Below are 12,273 nucleotides of genomic sequence, written 5' to 3'. Positions count from 1 at the left end.
CTGCCCCTCCCATTGCATACTTTAATAATTTATTTTGTGCCTACTTGTCCTCATCTGCCTTTCTCTGCCCCTGTGTCATCAAATATTACACTCCCGGAGGTTCAGAAGGGTGAGTCCCCTCTTCCCTCTGCTCGTGCTGGTTCAGCATCAGCTGACCCCTCGCATCTTCCCTTTCCTTCGTGCACACAGTTCAACTGTAGCCATGTGCTTTTAAAGCTATTCCCATGTAAGTGCTGTGTATGTGTGTCCTTAGTGATTGCTGCACGCTTCTGGAGAAGCCGCCTATGCGCAGCCATGGTCTTTTTTAATTTACCTTCAGTACTTTTGAATCTTTGCACACTATGTTTTACTGACTTATTTCGGCATGGAAGCTGTGTGCTACACAACAGGTGAAGGGGAGTCATTTCTGTATTGTGTGATACATTTTACCTCTATTCAATTTGAAAATATCGATAGTCCGCTGTTCAGGGAGCAAAAGTTAGAAGATAATTGAACATTTTTCAACTTCTGTGAGCCTTCTTGGCTCCGCACCGTAGCCAGTGCACTCCACGTGCAGCCCATCTTCACCAAACCATTGCCTTCTTCGGCACACCCCCACAATCTTGCGCATGTGTCTTCCACACACCGCCTCTGGGTCACCTATTCTCCAAATCCAAAACCACATCACTATCTCCTCACCATCAAAACTCTGTGTCCTATGCATCAATCTGAAGGTGATGTCACCAAACTAAAAACACAGTGCAAATGAACAGACAAATGTGCATACACAGAACAATAACTCATTTCTCCCAACCCCACAAAAATCCCAAAATAAAACCCCACAACTGTCTTCCTGTCTCAACTGGAACAAGGTAAACCACAATAAAACTCTTATAATTGGACTGCACACGCTGCGTCGCCTAACGTGTGATACGCTCCTCACCAGGGGACCTTAACCAGCCAACTATCATCCACTCACTGAACTAAAGCGCTCAATTAGCAGGGAACCTCATCTACTCATTGATCTATAACGTCAATTCATAGGAAATCCAGACCCCGTACATGAAATCACCATCCAGACCAATCAGCGCGGCACTCCTGTTCTATATGTAGGGAGTCACTACCCCACCCAATAGGCTCAAAAACACAAGAAGGGACCACTGCCACCGCCCCAGTCCCAACTACAATTCACGTGCCGATCACCACCAATGCGCTGAATTTTGCGACAATGTACAATCACCCACCACCCAATTTACAATGCCTCCCCCATTTTCTACCTAAACAAAAGAACTTAACATTTCTGCAACATACTGATCAACAATGCATCATAATACTTTAAACATTTCCCCCCCTCAAAGCCCATGTTGCTGGTTGACTTACATTTTCCTATGCTGCACTGGCAGTTGCTCCGCTGCTGGACACCCCCTCAAGGCGCTTCACCGGACCCCTTCTCCTGCAGGGCTCTCACCTGCCCTCAAGCGGGGTATTTCCAAGTGGCCCCCGAAGCCTTTAGCCGGTTACGCGTTTTCCGGTGGTCTTCAGGTGCAGGCGAGGGTCCCACAGCTTCCTTGAGTCGGCGGGAGGGAGTTCAGTTCAACGCAGGGCTTGCGCAGGCAGTGCTCATTTACCCATGTTACAATGAGCAATGAGCCTCACAGAGGGCACCAACTTGTTGGGGAGAAGCTGGACCCCCCCCCATGGCAGTGGGGGGCCAGCAGCCCATACCCTCACCAGCCATGGGAGGCCCCAACACCTCCCATATGGCCCCCAGAAATGCAACAGAGTCCCAAGCAGGCAGCAGCATGTTTCAAACTGCATTTATTTCTGGGCAGCAAAAAAAAAAAAAAAAAACACACAGAGCATCGTACACATCGCGAGTTCAGGCGCCGTCTTCCCGGGGCTGGCTTGCAAGCCAGCTTTGTAATCACACTGCAGGCTGACCTCACAGAATTGGATCAGCTCCCAGAAACCTATCTCCTCCTGCTATTGGCTGCTAAGTGGTAGGTTACCTATGTAGCCCTTATAGTGAGACTGACAATTGGATATTAACCTTTTGCGTCAGTGGGTTGATTTAGCTGTGCCAGCCCCCATTATCTAATTCTACCTTGTTGCAATATGACCTCTTTCCCATAACTTTTTAGCTGAACAAGCAGTTCGCACCTGGGCTCTGGGCTGCGCCATTCTTGTTACAATTTATGTTTCAAATGTTGTGCGAGTCCTTGAGAAAATGTCTTTCTTTCCCGGAAAGAAAAAAAAAGCACACTGGGTTGCCGTGATTTATTCGCATTTGTGGCAGTCTTATCTTGAATGTGTGGCCTTGGCAGGTCGGATGTTTTGCGAGGAACATTGATGAAGGCTCCCGCAGCCAGTGTTCAGTGAGGGAAATGAACTTGGCTGTAATTTTCCTGAAACATGGCTTTACACTGTGCATTTAGACCATGTTAATTCATATAGGCATTTGCACGCCTTTAAACAGGGATTTTTATGTTTGTAGATTGTGATATTGCAGCATTGATTGTAATGTAGCATGGAAGTTGCACTGTTGGTGAAGTGGGTGTGTTTCAGCATATTTGTCACCCATGGGAGCGCTGGGGCCTGGTTCAAATGATAAGTGCGCTCCTTGTTCTTCCTGCTGTTGTTCTATATATGCGCTTGGGGTGAGGGGGCATGGGTTTGGTCTCGATTTTCCCTCTTCAGCGCGCAGTGATGCAATTGCCTCCAGTACCTGAGCTTGATTTTCGGGAGAGTCCGCCGGTTTTGCTCAGGGAGGTTCGGGAGTGGAAGTGCATGGCTGCGGAGGAGTTTTCGCTTTAGCGGACACATATGTATCCATGGTGCTTGTCTTCGTCTTGTTCCTGGCCGCCATGGTGTGGGGCGGTCGGAGACGCCACTCGGTCGTGTGGGGGTAGATGGTGGTGGGCGTCGTTTCCTCAGCAATGCCCCTACCAGCCCAGTGATTTCGGTGTGTGGGCTGGGGAGCTTATGGTCCGGAGGTGGGGTGGTCCGTTTTACGCGGGGTCATTGTTCAAGTTCTCGGAGGGATATACAACGGCACATGTTCGATTGGTTTATGCCCTCACCCAGTGCTCTCCTCACCTCCACCTTCTTCTGCTGTCGATGGTGGGGCTCCCCGCACCCGGGGGTCGGCGTAGCCACTCACGGTGCCGGTCTCCCCGGACGGGAGCTCCCGGTTGGCTCCCCGGTCGGTAGCTGTCGCAGCAGAGGTTCGGACCCGGGTGGAGGGGGAGGCTCCTCTTCCTTGTGTCAGTCGTGGCAGCAGCTTATGGATCGACTTCGCTGCAAAGGCGGCTAGCGTTTTCCTCCGGCATCAGCTTCAAAAGATGGCTGCCATCTTAGGTCCCGCCAACAGAGGGGACCTTTATCGGGAAGAATCCGTGGGTTTGGAGGTCCGAATACAGGAGAAGACCACAGTATCGTGTCCGGGGTCGGTTCCCCTTCCCTCGGAACCAGTTCTTTCCGTCTTCAGGTGCAATTTCAGGCAGGTAAAAGGATCGAGTTACGGCGTCTCGGCCGGAGCACGGCGCCTCAGCTTCCACTCGCCATGAGCTCCAGGCCACTCCCCCCACTGCATAAAACTGATAAACAGCTGTGCGCTTTCTATGCAACGAAGGAGGAGGGGCCAGGCTCACCGCAGCTCAGAGCGGCGGTCAGCTGTGGGCCTGCTACGCACCGGAGCGAGAGGGACGTTATAAAGAGCTTACAAGCCGTGCCTTGTAGAGTTTGAGAGGACTCCGGATGAGGCTACATTGAGGCCACGAACAAGGTATGATTAAATAAGACTGTATTGTGCCTTAAGCTTGCAGAAGGGGCTCATAAGTTTATTAAGACTGAAAAGCGGAGAGTAAAAGGAGCTTTCAAAGACATACTTCGTATAAGGAAGACAGTTGATAAGAATAAAAGCAGGATGGCAGTTTACCAGCCAACTCTTCTAACGTGGATTTGAACTAAAGGGAAAGAACTACCTGTGCCACATCATTGAGTGAACTCATAAAATTGAGTCAGCTTAGAGAACAATTACATGGCCAGCTGCTACCACGCTTCTCTATGAGACTCTATAAATCCATGCATATCTTCTCACCGGTGAACAGGGGAACCAGCCAGAAGGAAGAAGAATTCCAGACCTACTTGTATCCTTTTTTTCAATCATTTCTTCTTGTTTTATTCCAAGAGTTATATAGTAAATAAAGTTTGTTAAGACATAACAAGTGTCTAGTGCTCTATCCACCGCCCTGGCTTGTTACAGAAGGCTATTAACCATCTTAGATTTTCATACTGTGCATACGTGGGAAAGGGCTATTGCAGTGGAGGCGGGTATATCACACCTCTACCTCACTCTCCCCACTTGTGGGCAACATTTACTAAGTCTGAGGAATCCTGCACATGAAGGATCATGTTGATGAGTTCTAGTTCTGTCTCACTGTTTTAGTGTTTCCCTGATCCATCCACCTCCCAAAATAATCTCTGGATTTACAGCAAGCAGGCATTTCACATCTGCTCTGAACTTTTGTTAAACAATACCTCATTTGGGGAACCCCAGACCCAAGAAGGGGTGTAAGGCATACAGGGCACATTCTGAACATGATCTTCCCTTAGAGAGACCGGGCTGCACATTTTCTGTTTGGGACAAGTCCCTGCCATATGAGTGGGGTAATCCAAGTGTTAGGAAAGGTTGTTCTTTTTGCTGCTTTCCCTCCATATACATCAATGGGACACCACACTTTTTTCAATTGTGGTGAATCTTTCCTGACTTTCTGAGGTAAGCGAAGGCTTTTTGCTTCACTTATCTTGCTAAGCACATTGTTTTGAGGGCACTGATCCTCCCCTATGGTTATCAGTGCAAGAGAATCATGCTCCCAATAGTAAAATTCCTGGTTTATTTTGCCCTGCATACATTGCCTTCTGTGAAGTGTGGTACAGACAATGTGTCCCCCTATAACTTTGTGGTTACTTGCACAATGGACCTCATTACACGGACGGCGGTAAGGGTTAACGGTCACCGTTAATGGCAACGGTGACCGTTAACCCTTACCGCCGTACTACGAGGTCCCTTTGCGGGTTGGAGGATTTAACGCCTGCTTCTTGCAGGCGTTAAAATCCAACCCGCTAAGGTTCCTCAGAGCTAATTACGTCACCGCAAAATTGCGGTGGCGTAATTAGCGCCTTCCCCATTTCCATAGAGCCCTATGGGGCAGAAATGGGAATGGGGAAGGGCAATGGCGGAAAGGGGATTTACCGCCCCTCCAACCTTGGAATGGCATGAACCATGGCGCTAACAGCCCCATGGCTCACCGCCTACCGTGTAATGAGGCCCAATGTGTCCAGGCGGGCTTGGGACAGCGGCTACTTTTTTAACCATTATTTTGTAAGTCTCGTACATTTTGAATTTTATCGCACATTACCATCTAGAGTACCATATACTCTAAAATGGCCACGCCACAGGTTTTCTGCCTGTCTTTTGGCCATCTTTTAGTTTGACTTTTTTCCTGTTTTTGAGCTGCCAGGTTATCCATGTATGGTAAGCACTTTCCCTGGAAAGCTTCAGCTTTCATGGGGAAAGTGCTGGTCTGTGGAGGCTGGGTCTTTCTGGCGACAGTCTACAATCGTGCTAGAGCATGTCTGTTGCTGGGCAGATGCAGCAGCCAGAGGCTGTCTAGGAATGGACAGCCCATGCCAACTTTGAATAGTGCAGATCCTTGCCATTGTTGGGCCGGGGGCAACTCTGATCCTGGATAAATGGGGGACTCCTGCAGCCATTCTTCAGATTTTCTTTGGAGTCAAGATAGCTTACAAAGGAGATCAGCCCACTGGAGACCAGGACCTCATTGTTGAAAGCTTGCCAGCACCCCTTTCTTCACTTGCCCAGTGAAGCTGCTGTTTCTCTGCAACTCTCATGAAGGCTTTCATCTGTGCTTCAACCTCTGAACCAATAGGACCAACCAAAGCCGACCTCTGCTCGAAGATCAAGTCATTGGAAGCACTCAAGAGTCCCGGAAGCCTCCTGTGGGCTAGCCAGACTTCATCCTGGGCTACTTTGCTGCACCAGTCGCCATTGCATGTTAAACCCTATGACTCTGCAGATCCTCAGTTTATGGAACAAGAAGTATTTCCCAGAAGCAGCAGCTCTCTACCATGAAGAGGAGCCTTGTAGCACCATTTTCTTTGTTTCTGCCACAAGGGCTGCCTTCCGCTAATTGCTTCAAGTGGCCATCACTGTGCGCCACCTGCATCTCATCATGGGAGTCCTCTGAGAGCCTCATCAGAGTGATTGTCCAGTAACCGATGAGTCATGAGCGTCAGGCTGTCCAGTGCACAGAACCCGGTCAATCAGAACTGGGAAGTGCAGACTAGCCGGATCCAAAAACCTGACACCTGAAGTTACCTCTGCACCCAAGGCCCCTGGGCTTTATCCAATGGAACCAAGGCACGTATCCAAAAGGCAAAGTGAATTGAGGAACTCCTAGAGTGGTTCCTGACTGTGAGAAACATACCTGTTTTGCCCCCCTCCCCACCATCCTGGTCTCCATAGGGTTGTATGGGTGTAAAGTCCTGGCCCTACATCTCCCTTTGCTAGTCGTGAACAGTGGTGTTCCTGGCCAAGTATGCTCCCATGGCTCTCCACTAAATTGTTTGGATTGGGAAGGGTCTTTGTGACAAGGCCTGTGAACAGGCCCTGTCAGGAGAGAGAGGGAGCTCACACCAAACAACCTGCGGTCCCTGCGCGACTGTGTACAGGCCCCCCTCCCTACCTTACCTGGTATGATGGCAGCATCCCCACCGCAGGAGAACACAGATGGGAAGAAGCTGCAACAGGCTGCAGCAGAAGGAAGAAACCAGGCAGAAGGAGTCCACTCTTTGCTGCAGGATGCAGCAAGCAGCCTAACACTGGCCTCAAGAGAAAGGGACGCTGCAGAGACTCTTGAGTCTACGTGGTGTCCACAAATAGAAGGCTTATTAATGAACCTCCACTAGCCCGCCAGGGAAAATGAACATCAAAAGGCCCACTAGAAAGCCTTATCAAACAGGGTCTCCAGTCCCTTAGAAAGTCTTTTACTTTTTTTGCAAGAGATGCTGCCAGAAAAAGAGGTGGGGCATACAAGCCCTTTTTGAGACCTACCTAAGCGCATCCCCTGCCACACCCCCTTGAGCCTGGTAAATGATTGGACAGGGTGAGTATTCAATCCTGGGAAGGGGTGGAGTGTTTATGGAGGTGCATGCGAGTTGTTGTGTGTGTGTTAGTTAGGTGAGGGCAGGAGGTGGAGGAGGATGTCTGAGAGACCAGAGCAGGTTAACGTGAAAGGAGTGTGAAGGCTACTAGTGAGAGGGGGTCTGTGGAGTGTTTGTGTTTGAAAGTAAGGAGTGTGTGAAATAGCAATAGAGTGGAAAATAGTAGTAGTTGGGAGTGGTGGTAGTAGCAGGAAGTGTTAGTAGTAGTGGACAGTAGTGAATGGTAGAAACACTATTGGAAGTGACAGTAGCAGGAGAGAGTGAGTTAGGGAGAGTATTAGTGGTAGTAGTAGGAACAGCAGCGAGCTAGTTGTTGTAGCGTGGAACTAGTGGAAACAGTAGAGAAGGAGTACAAGTTGGAGTAGTAGTGAGGAGGAAGGGATAGTAGCAGGGGTACTGGTAGTAGAGTGGTAGTTGAGGTAGAGGAATAGGGAGAGTGGTAACATCTAAGGTTGGAGGTAGGAAGGTGGAGTTTGAGGGCAGAGGGATAGTACTAGGGCAGGAGGGGAACTTCCTGGGGCCCATTGCAGAGAAGGGTCAAGAGAGACTGTGTGTGCAAGGAGAACAAGTGGAACTGGGTGGAAGGAAGCACCAACCCATATCTTGCATCTAGTACTAAGCAGGACAAGGTGAGGGACAACTGTAAGGCCCCTAGGGAGGTAGCCAGCCGCCATCTTAGGGATACTCATTTTAGCCTAAGGAAGAAAGGCAGACAGTGGGGGGGGGGGGTCACCTTGCGATATTACTAACACCCCGCTATGGACGCCTGGGCTAGGGAGGAGGAAACGACTGGTTAGTCGAGTTAGAGAGGGGTGACCGTAGCGCTAAACATCCTAGCAACCAAACAGCTATTTTGAGTGTTGAGATAGCTACAATAAAGACCCTTGTAACGTATTCACGTCTCCGGGGTGGATCTATGTGGCGGGCGGCCCGTCAGTGTGTTAAGACCTTTACCCCTGTACACATTGTGCTCTGGAACACTTACAAACTACCTGTTGGCTCCAGCGAACAGTTTTTCAGCTTCTCAAAGACACTCCTGAAAAGACTTCTACTGTGACCTGTGACTGTAGGGACACCAGGTCTTTCCTTTGCTAACTAGGGAAGGGATTTTTAAGAAGATCCTATTTCTAGGGCTTTGTTTGGTGTTTGTAACTCCTTTATTTTCTGCCTATTAGTTCTGAACTTGTTGATTACTTACCTGGTTCTAATTTTTGTATTCACCTTCTTTACTACACTTACAATATCTTGAAAGGGACGTGTCAGTGCTCTTACCAGAGGACCCCATGATGAATGTGTATATAATAGTAGTGAATGTTTTAGTGTGTTACACCCCTCTGTTTGTTCATTGCTAAGAGTTTGTCTAAGGCCTAAAATCATTAACTGTATTTTTATACATTCTGCATAACCTCTATTATTAAGAGTGCTCTGTGTGTACTTAACGTAACCCTTCACCACTTTCACGTCCTAAGTCTAAGCCTTAGTGTTCAGTCACATTACCCTGATAGTTTGGCTATACGTTTGTGTTTGTCTGTATTCATCAGAATAGGGTGACCTCTCAGAATGTTGTCCACAGATCTTGAATATACATCTTAATACCTAGGTATCCTGCTTGCACCTTCTCCAGGCTGAGTATCACTTAGTTTGCAGCAGCACCTGACCCCATTGCTATTCCACCCTTCAACCCAAGAGGCAGGTAGGGGACTTTGTCCCACTAGAGACCGGTAATTAGCCCACACAATTTATTATTGTGGCAGGGACCACCGGGCCCTTTGCTATAGGACAAGAGAAACAAGCAACTCCTATGTTCTTATTGGATGTCACAGATACATTGCATAACAATACACAAAGTAGCACCAGTTCACTGATTAAGATGAGGAACTGCTGTATTTCATGTTGCAGCTACACTACCTCTTAATCAATTGCCATAGAGCTGAAACAGACCCATGGCTTGCTGAAAGGCAGTTCCCTCCCGGGCCCATCAGGCAGCATAACAAAATGCTTTCAGGTTGTCCACTGTTCAGTGTCTTAAGTATAGGCAAGGATGTGACTTACTGTTTTTGTCTCAATTGTTTGTTCCCGAGAAACTCGGGTACCAACTGATCACATTTTAGCTTGAAATAATAGTGCTTAAGAGGACCTGTATGATTTGTCTGCATACTGTTTAGACTATAAAAAGGCCTGCCTTGTGTGTCGTAAGGCACTTCTACTGTAAGGCAGCTTCTGCACATTGCGTATTGTACAATTCAGGGCCTGGGACAATGCAATATAGTCATGGTTCTGTTGCTTTTGCCAATGTCAATGTGAAAGTTAAACAGTGAACTAAATCCTAGTCTAAATAATTGAAACATTTCATTTGGGTCACCACTGCATAATGAGCTTTGAATAATTTATTTCAACAATACTTTCCCATTACATTTTAGATGAGCGAAATAGTTGGATTTGATGTAAAACCTACCGAAAATACCTCACTAATGACCATGTTAGAGTATGGACTATCAAAGTTCATTGAGCGGTAAGTAACTGAATGCTTTAAAACATTTTACTTATTTAGTTTCAACTAGAATAACACATGGGGCAATATTAAGTGTTTTTATCCATACAGTTCTTCCAATGTGTGCAGGAAGCTTCAGCACACACCTATAAATATAAATATACAGGGTGCAGTTGTCTCAGAAGTAGTTGTTTCAATGGAGATGCACCTATTTGTTATACCGCTCCCTGAGTGATTGAAACTAGTTCCAATCACAACTTAACTCATCACAGTGAAAGCAGCAGTAGAAGGAAAGCTGGACATATTGCCAAAGGATCATGGATTGTCAAACAAGCACTGAATGCTCTTGATCTTTCGCTATTGCTGTTTCATACGATAATTTGTGTGTATCAATAAAGAACACTCAAACACGTATACTGTGGTAACATCAGATATGGTGTTAGACAAGTATAAAGTAAGTTTATTAATGTATACATTGATTTACCTACATTATTTGTATAGCGCCTTTATTCAAATCGCTGTACACAAGCAACAACAAGCAGCACTGAACAGTACATAGAATAATAATACATTACATGAACACCAGTAAAAGTATGACCAGGCCACATTTGATCAGAAAAGACCACCAAATATCCCCACGGATGACCAATCTTAAATGTTAATTGAAAGAATCTTGAACACATAAAAAAGGCATCAACCTTTTTTTTTTTTTTTTTTTTTTTAAGGAAGGTGTAGAGGAAGAGTGGATGCGAAGTAAAGAACTCCACAGTTTAGGAACCATTATCTGAAATGAATGAAAACCAGTAAAAGCATGCTGTGGGCACTGAGAAGAAAGAAGAAACCGGGCTAAGTGCGCAAGATGGTTGATGCAAGGAAATGCAATCACAAAGATAACCTGAGCCAAATGTGAAGAATCCTATGGATCCCTCACTGAACCCCTGCCTAAAGTCTCCTCCCAGGTGGCCAGGGAAAGGTTGACGCTGCCTCATCCTGACCTTGTGGGTGGTGTACTGGGGGAGGATCACATGGGATGAGAGAAGGCCCAGGGTGGTGAGGAGATCATGTGGGATGAGACACGGTATGTGTCCTTTGAAGGGGAACATCTTTCTAAATTGCCTAAGCAGGTAATGGCTTATTGCCTTTATAATATATGTGAACCACATATCAAATCTGTGGCTCTGGGCACAAGTATTATAAAACCTAAACCAGCTTTACCCACAGAAATACCCTTCAAAGTATTTCAGGATAAACACCCACCTTACTCCCAAAGGTATAATGGAAAGGAATCTAGAATTATTACCTTAAATAGACTGGGGGTCATTATGACCCTGGCAGTAGCCGTGCCGGTAAAGACCGGCACAGCTACCACCGGAGTCATGAATTTTCCGGCACCTGGCAATGGGGACTTACTGGGGCATTACAGCCCCGGCAGTCCCAGTAATTCCCCATTGCCGGATGCCAGAAAATATTACTCCCCATTCCCATTTGAGTCCCATTGGACTCAATGAGAATGGGGATGCTGGATGCACCGGCACCATTCATCAATGGTGCCGGTTCATCCGGCAAAGTCTGCGAACGGGGCCATTCCGCCCGCCAGGTCAGACCTGGCAGGCTGAAAGGCACCTGCTCGCAGAACTTGTAGTTTGCTGGTTTGGAAACAACAGTACCAGCAAGCTTACCAGTACCGTGGTTCCGGACCGGCAAAGTTATAATGAGGCCCACTGCTTTCCTCTAACTACAAATTCTAATGATGTGTTCTTAAATAACTTTAAGGGGACTAAATCTACCCATAAAAATCTAAAGTTATTTAAAAGAACTAACTTTGTTTTTTCGGAACTACAAGTACCATAATCCTATAAGTACTAGGACGAGGAAGAGGGCTGAAGAGGTGTGCTGTATTTGAGAAACCAGAAGGTGTCTCACATGTTGATGGCCAGGGATTTGTCATCCAGGTGGCCAGGACACAGCCATCGCTATTGGATCCAGTTCCTGGGGGTGGACCAGTGCGGGAGGCTATCCTGGATGAAGGGCCCTCGGGGAGTGGAAGTGGGACACCGAAGGGTCAGACGCGGTACCCCCTTACCTGTGACGCCTTTTCCCCATCCTACCAGGTAAGATGTTTAGGAACTCAGCCACCCCACCCCTTTCAGATACAGACACTCAGACACTTTTTAACGGACAACTCACTGTGGGCGTCATCAAGACTAACCCCCTTTATCGACAGTATTTTTCCCGATTTTCCTAAATTTACTAGTGAAAACTACAATCCCCATAATTCCTCCCCTCTGTTCTTTTCTAAAGTCACTGAGACAAGGAGGAGAGAGATTGGGAGGATGGAGATTACCAACAGGGAACCACAGACACAGAAAAGAGACTCCCCTTTCTACAGCAGACTTTCCCATAAATGAGGCCAGGCTAGGTCAGGCCTCCCTCTTTAATTATTCGCACCTGACTTAACTTGTCTCTCCCAGGCAGCATAAAAGGCGGAGAAAGAAAGCACACTTTGAGCAAGTCGGGGATGCTGGAAGGTGCAGGAGAGAAGGAAAAAGCCCTAGTGA

The 12,273-nt window shown here is 47.3% G+C and overlaps 1 protein-coding gene across 1 annotated transcript in view; it reads left to right on the top strand.

Moving 5' to 3' along the window:
- Positions 1-12,273, top strand: part of DNAH3 (dynein axonemal heavy chain 3) — a 1,861,430-nt gene that overhangs the window by 568,228 nt on the left and 1,280,929 nt on the right. The window contains exon 19 of the mRNA XM_069647670.1: positions 9,645-9,736. Coding sequence (XP_069503771.1) covers positions 9,645-9,736 — 92 coding nt within the window. The remainder of the gene's footprint in view (positions 1-9,644; positions 9,737-12,273) is intronic.

The sequence above is a fragment of the Ambystoma mexicanum genome, chromosome 2q (assembly GCF_040938575.1).
Source record: "Ambystoma mexicanum isolate Mex_15411 chromosome 2q, UKY_AmexF1_1, whole genome shotgun sequence".
Lineage (NCBI taxonomy): Eukaryota > Metazoa > Chordata > Amphibia > Caudata > Ambystomatidae > Ambystoma > Ambystoma mexicanum.
This window is presented reverse-complemented; position numbering and strand designations above follow the sequence as displayed.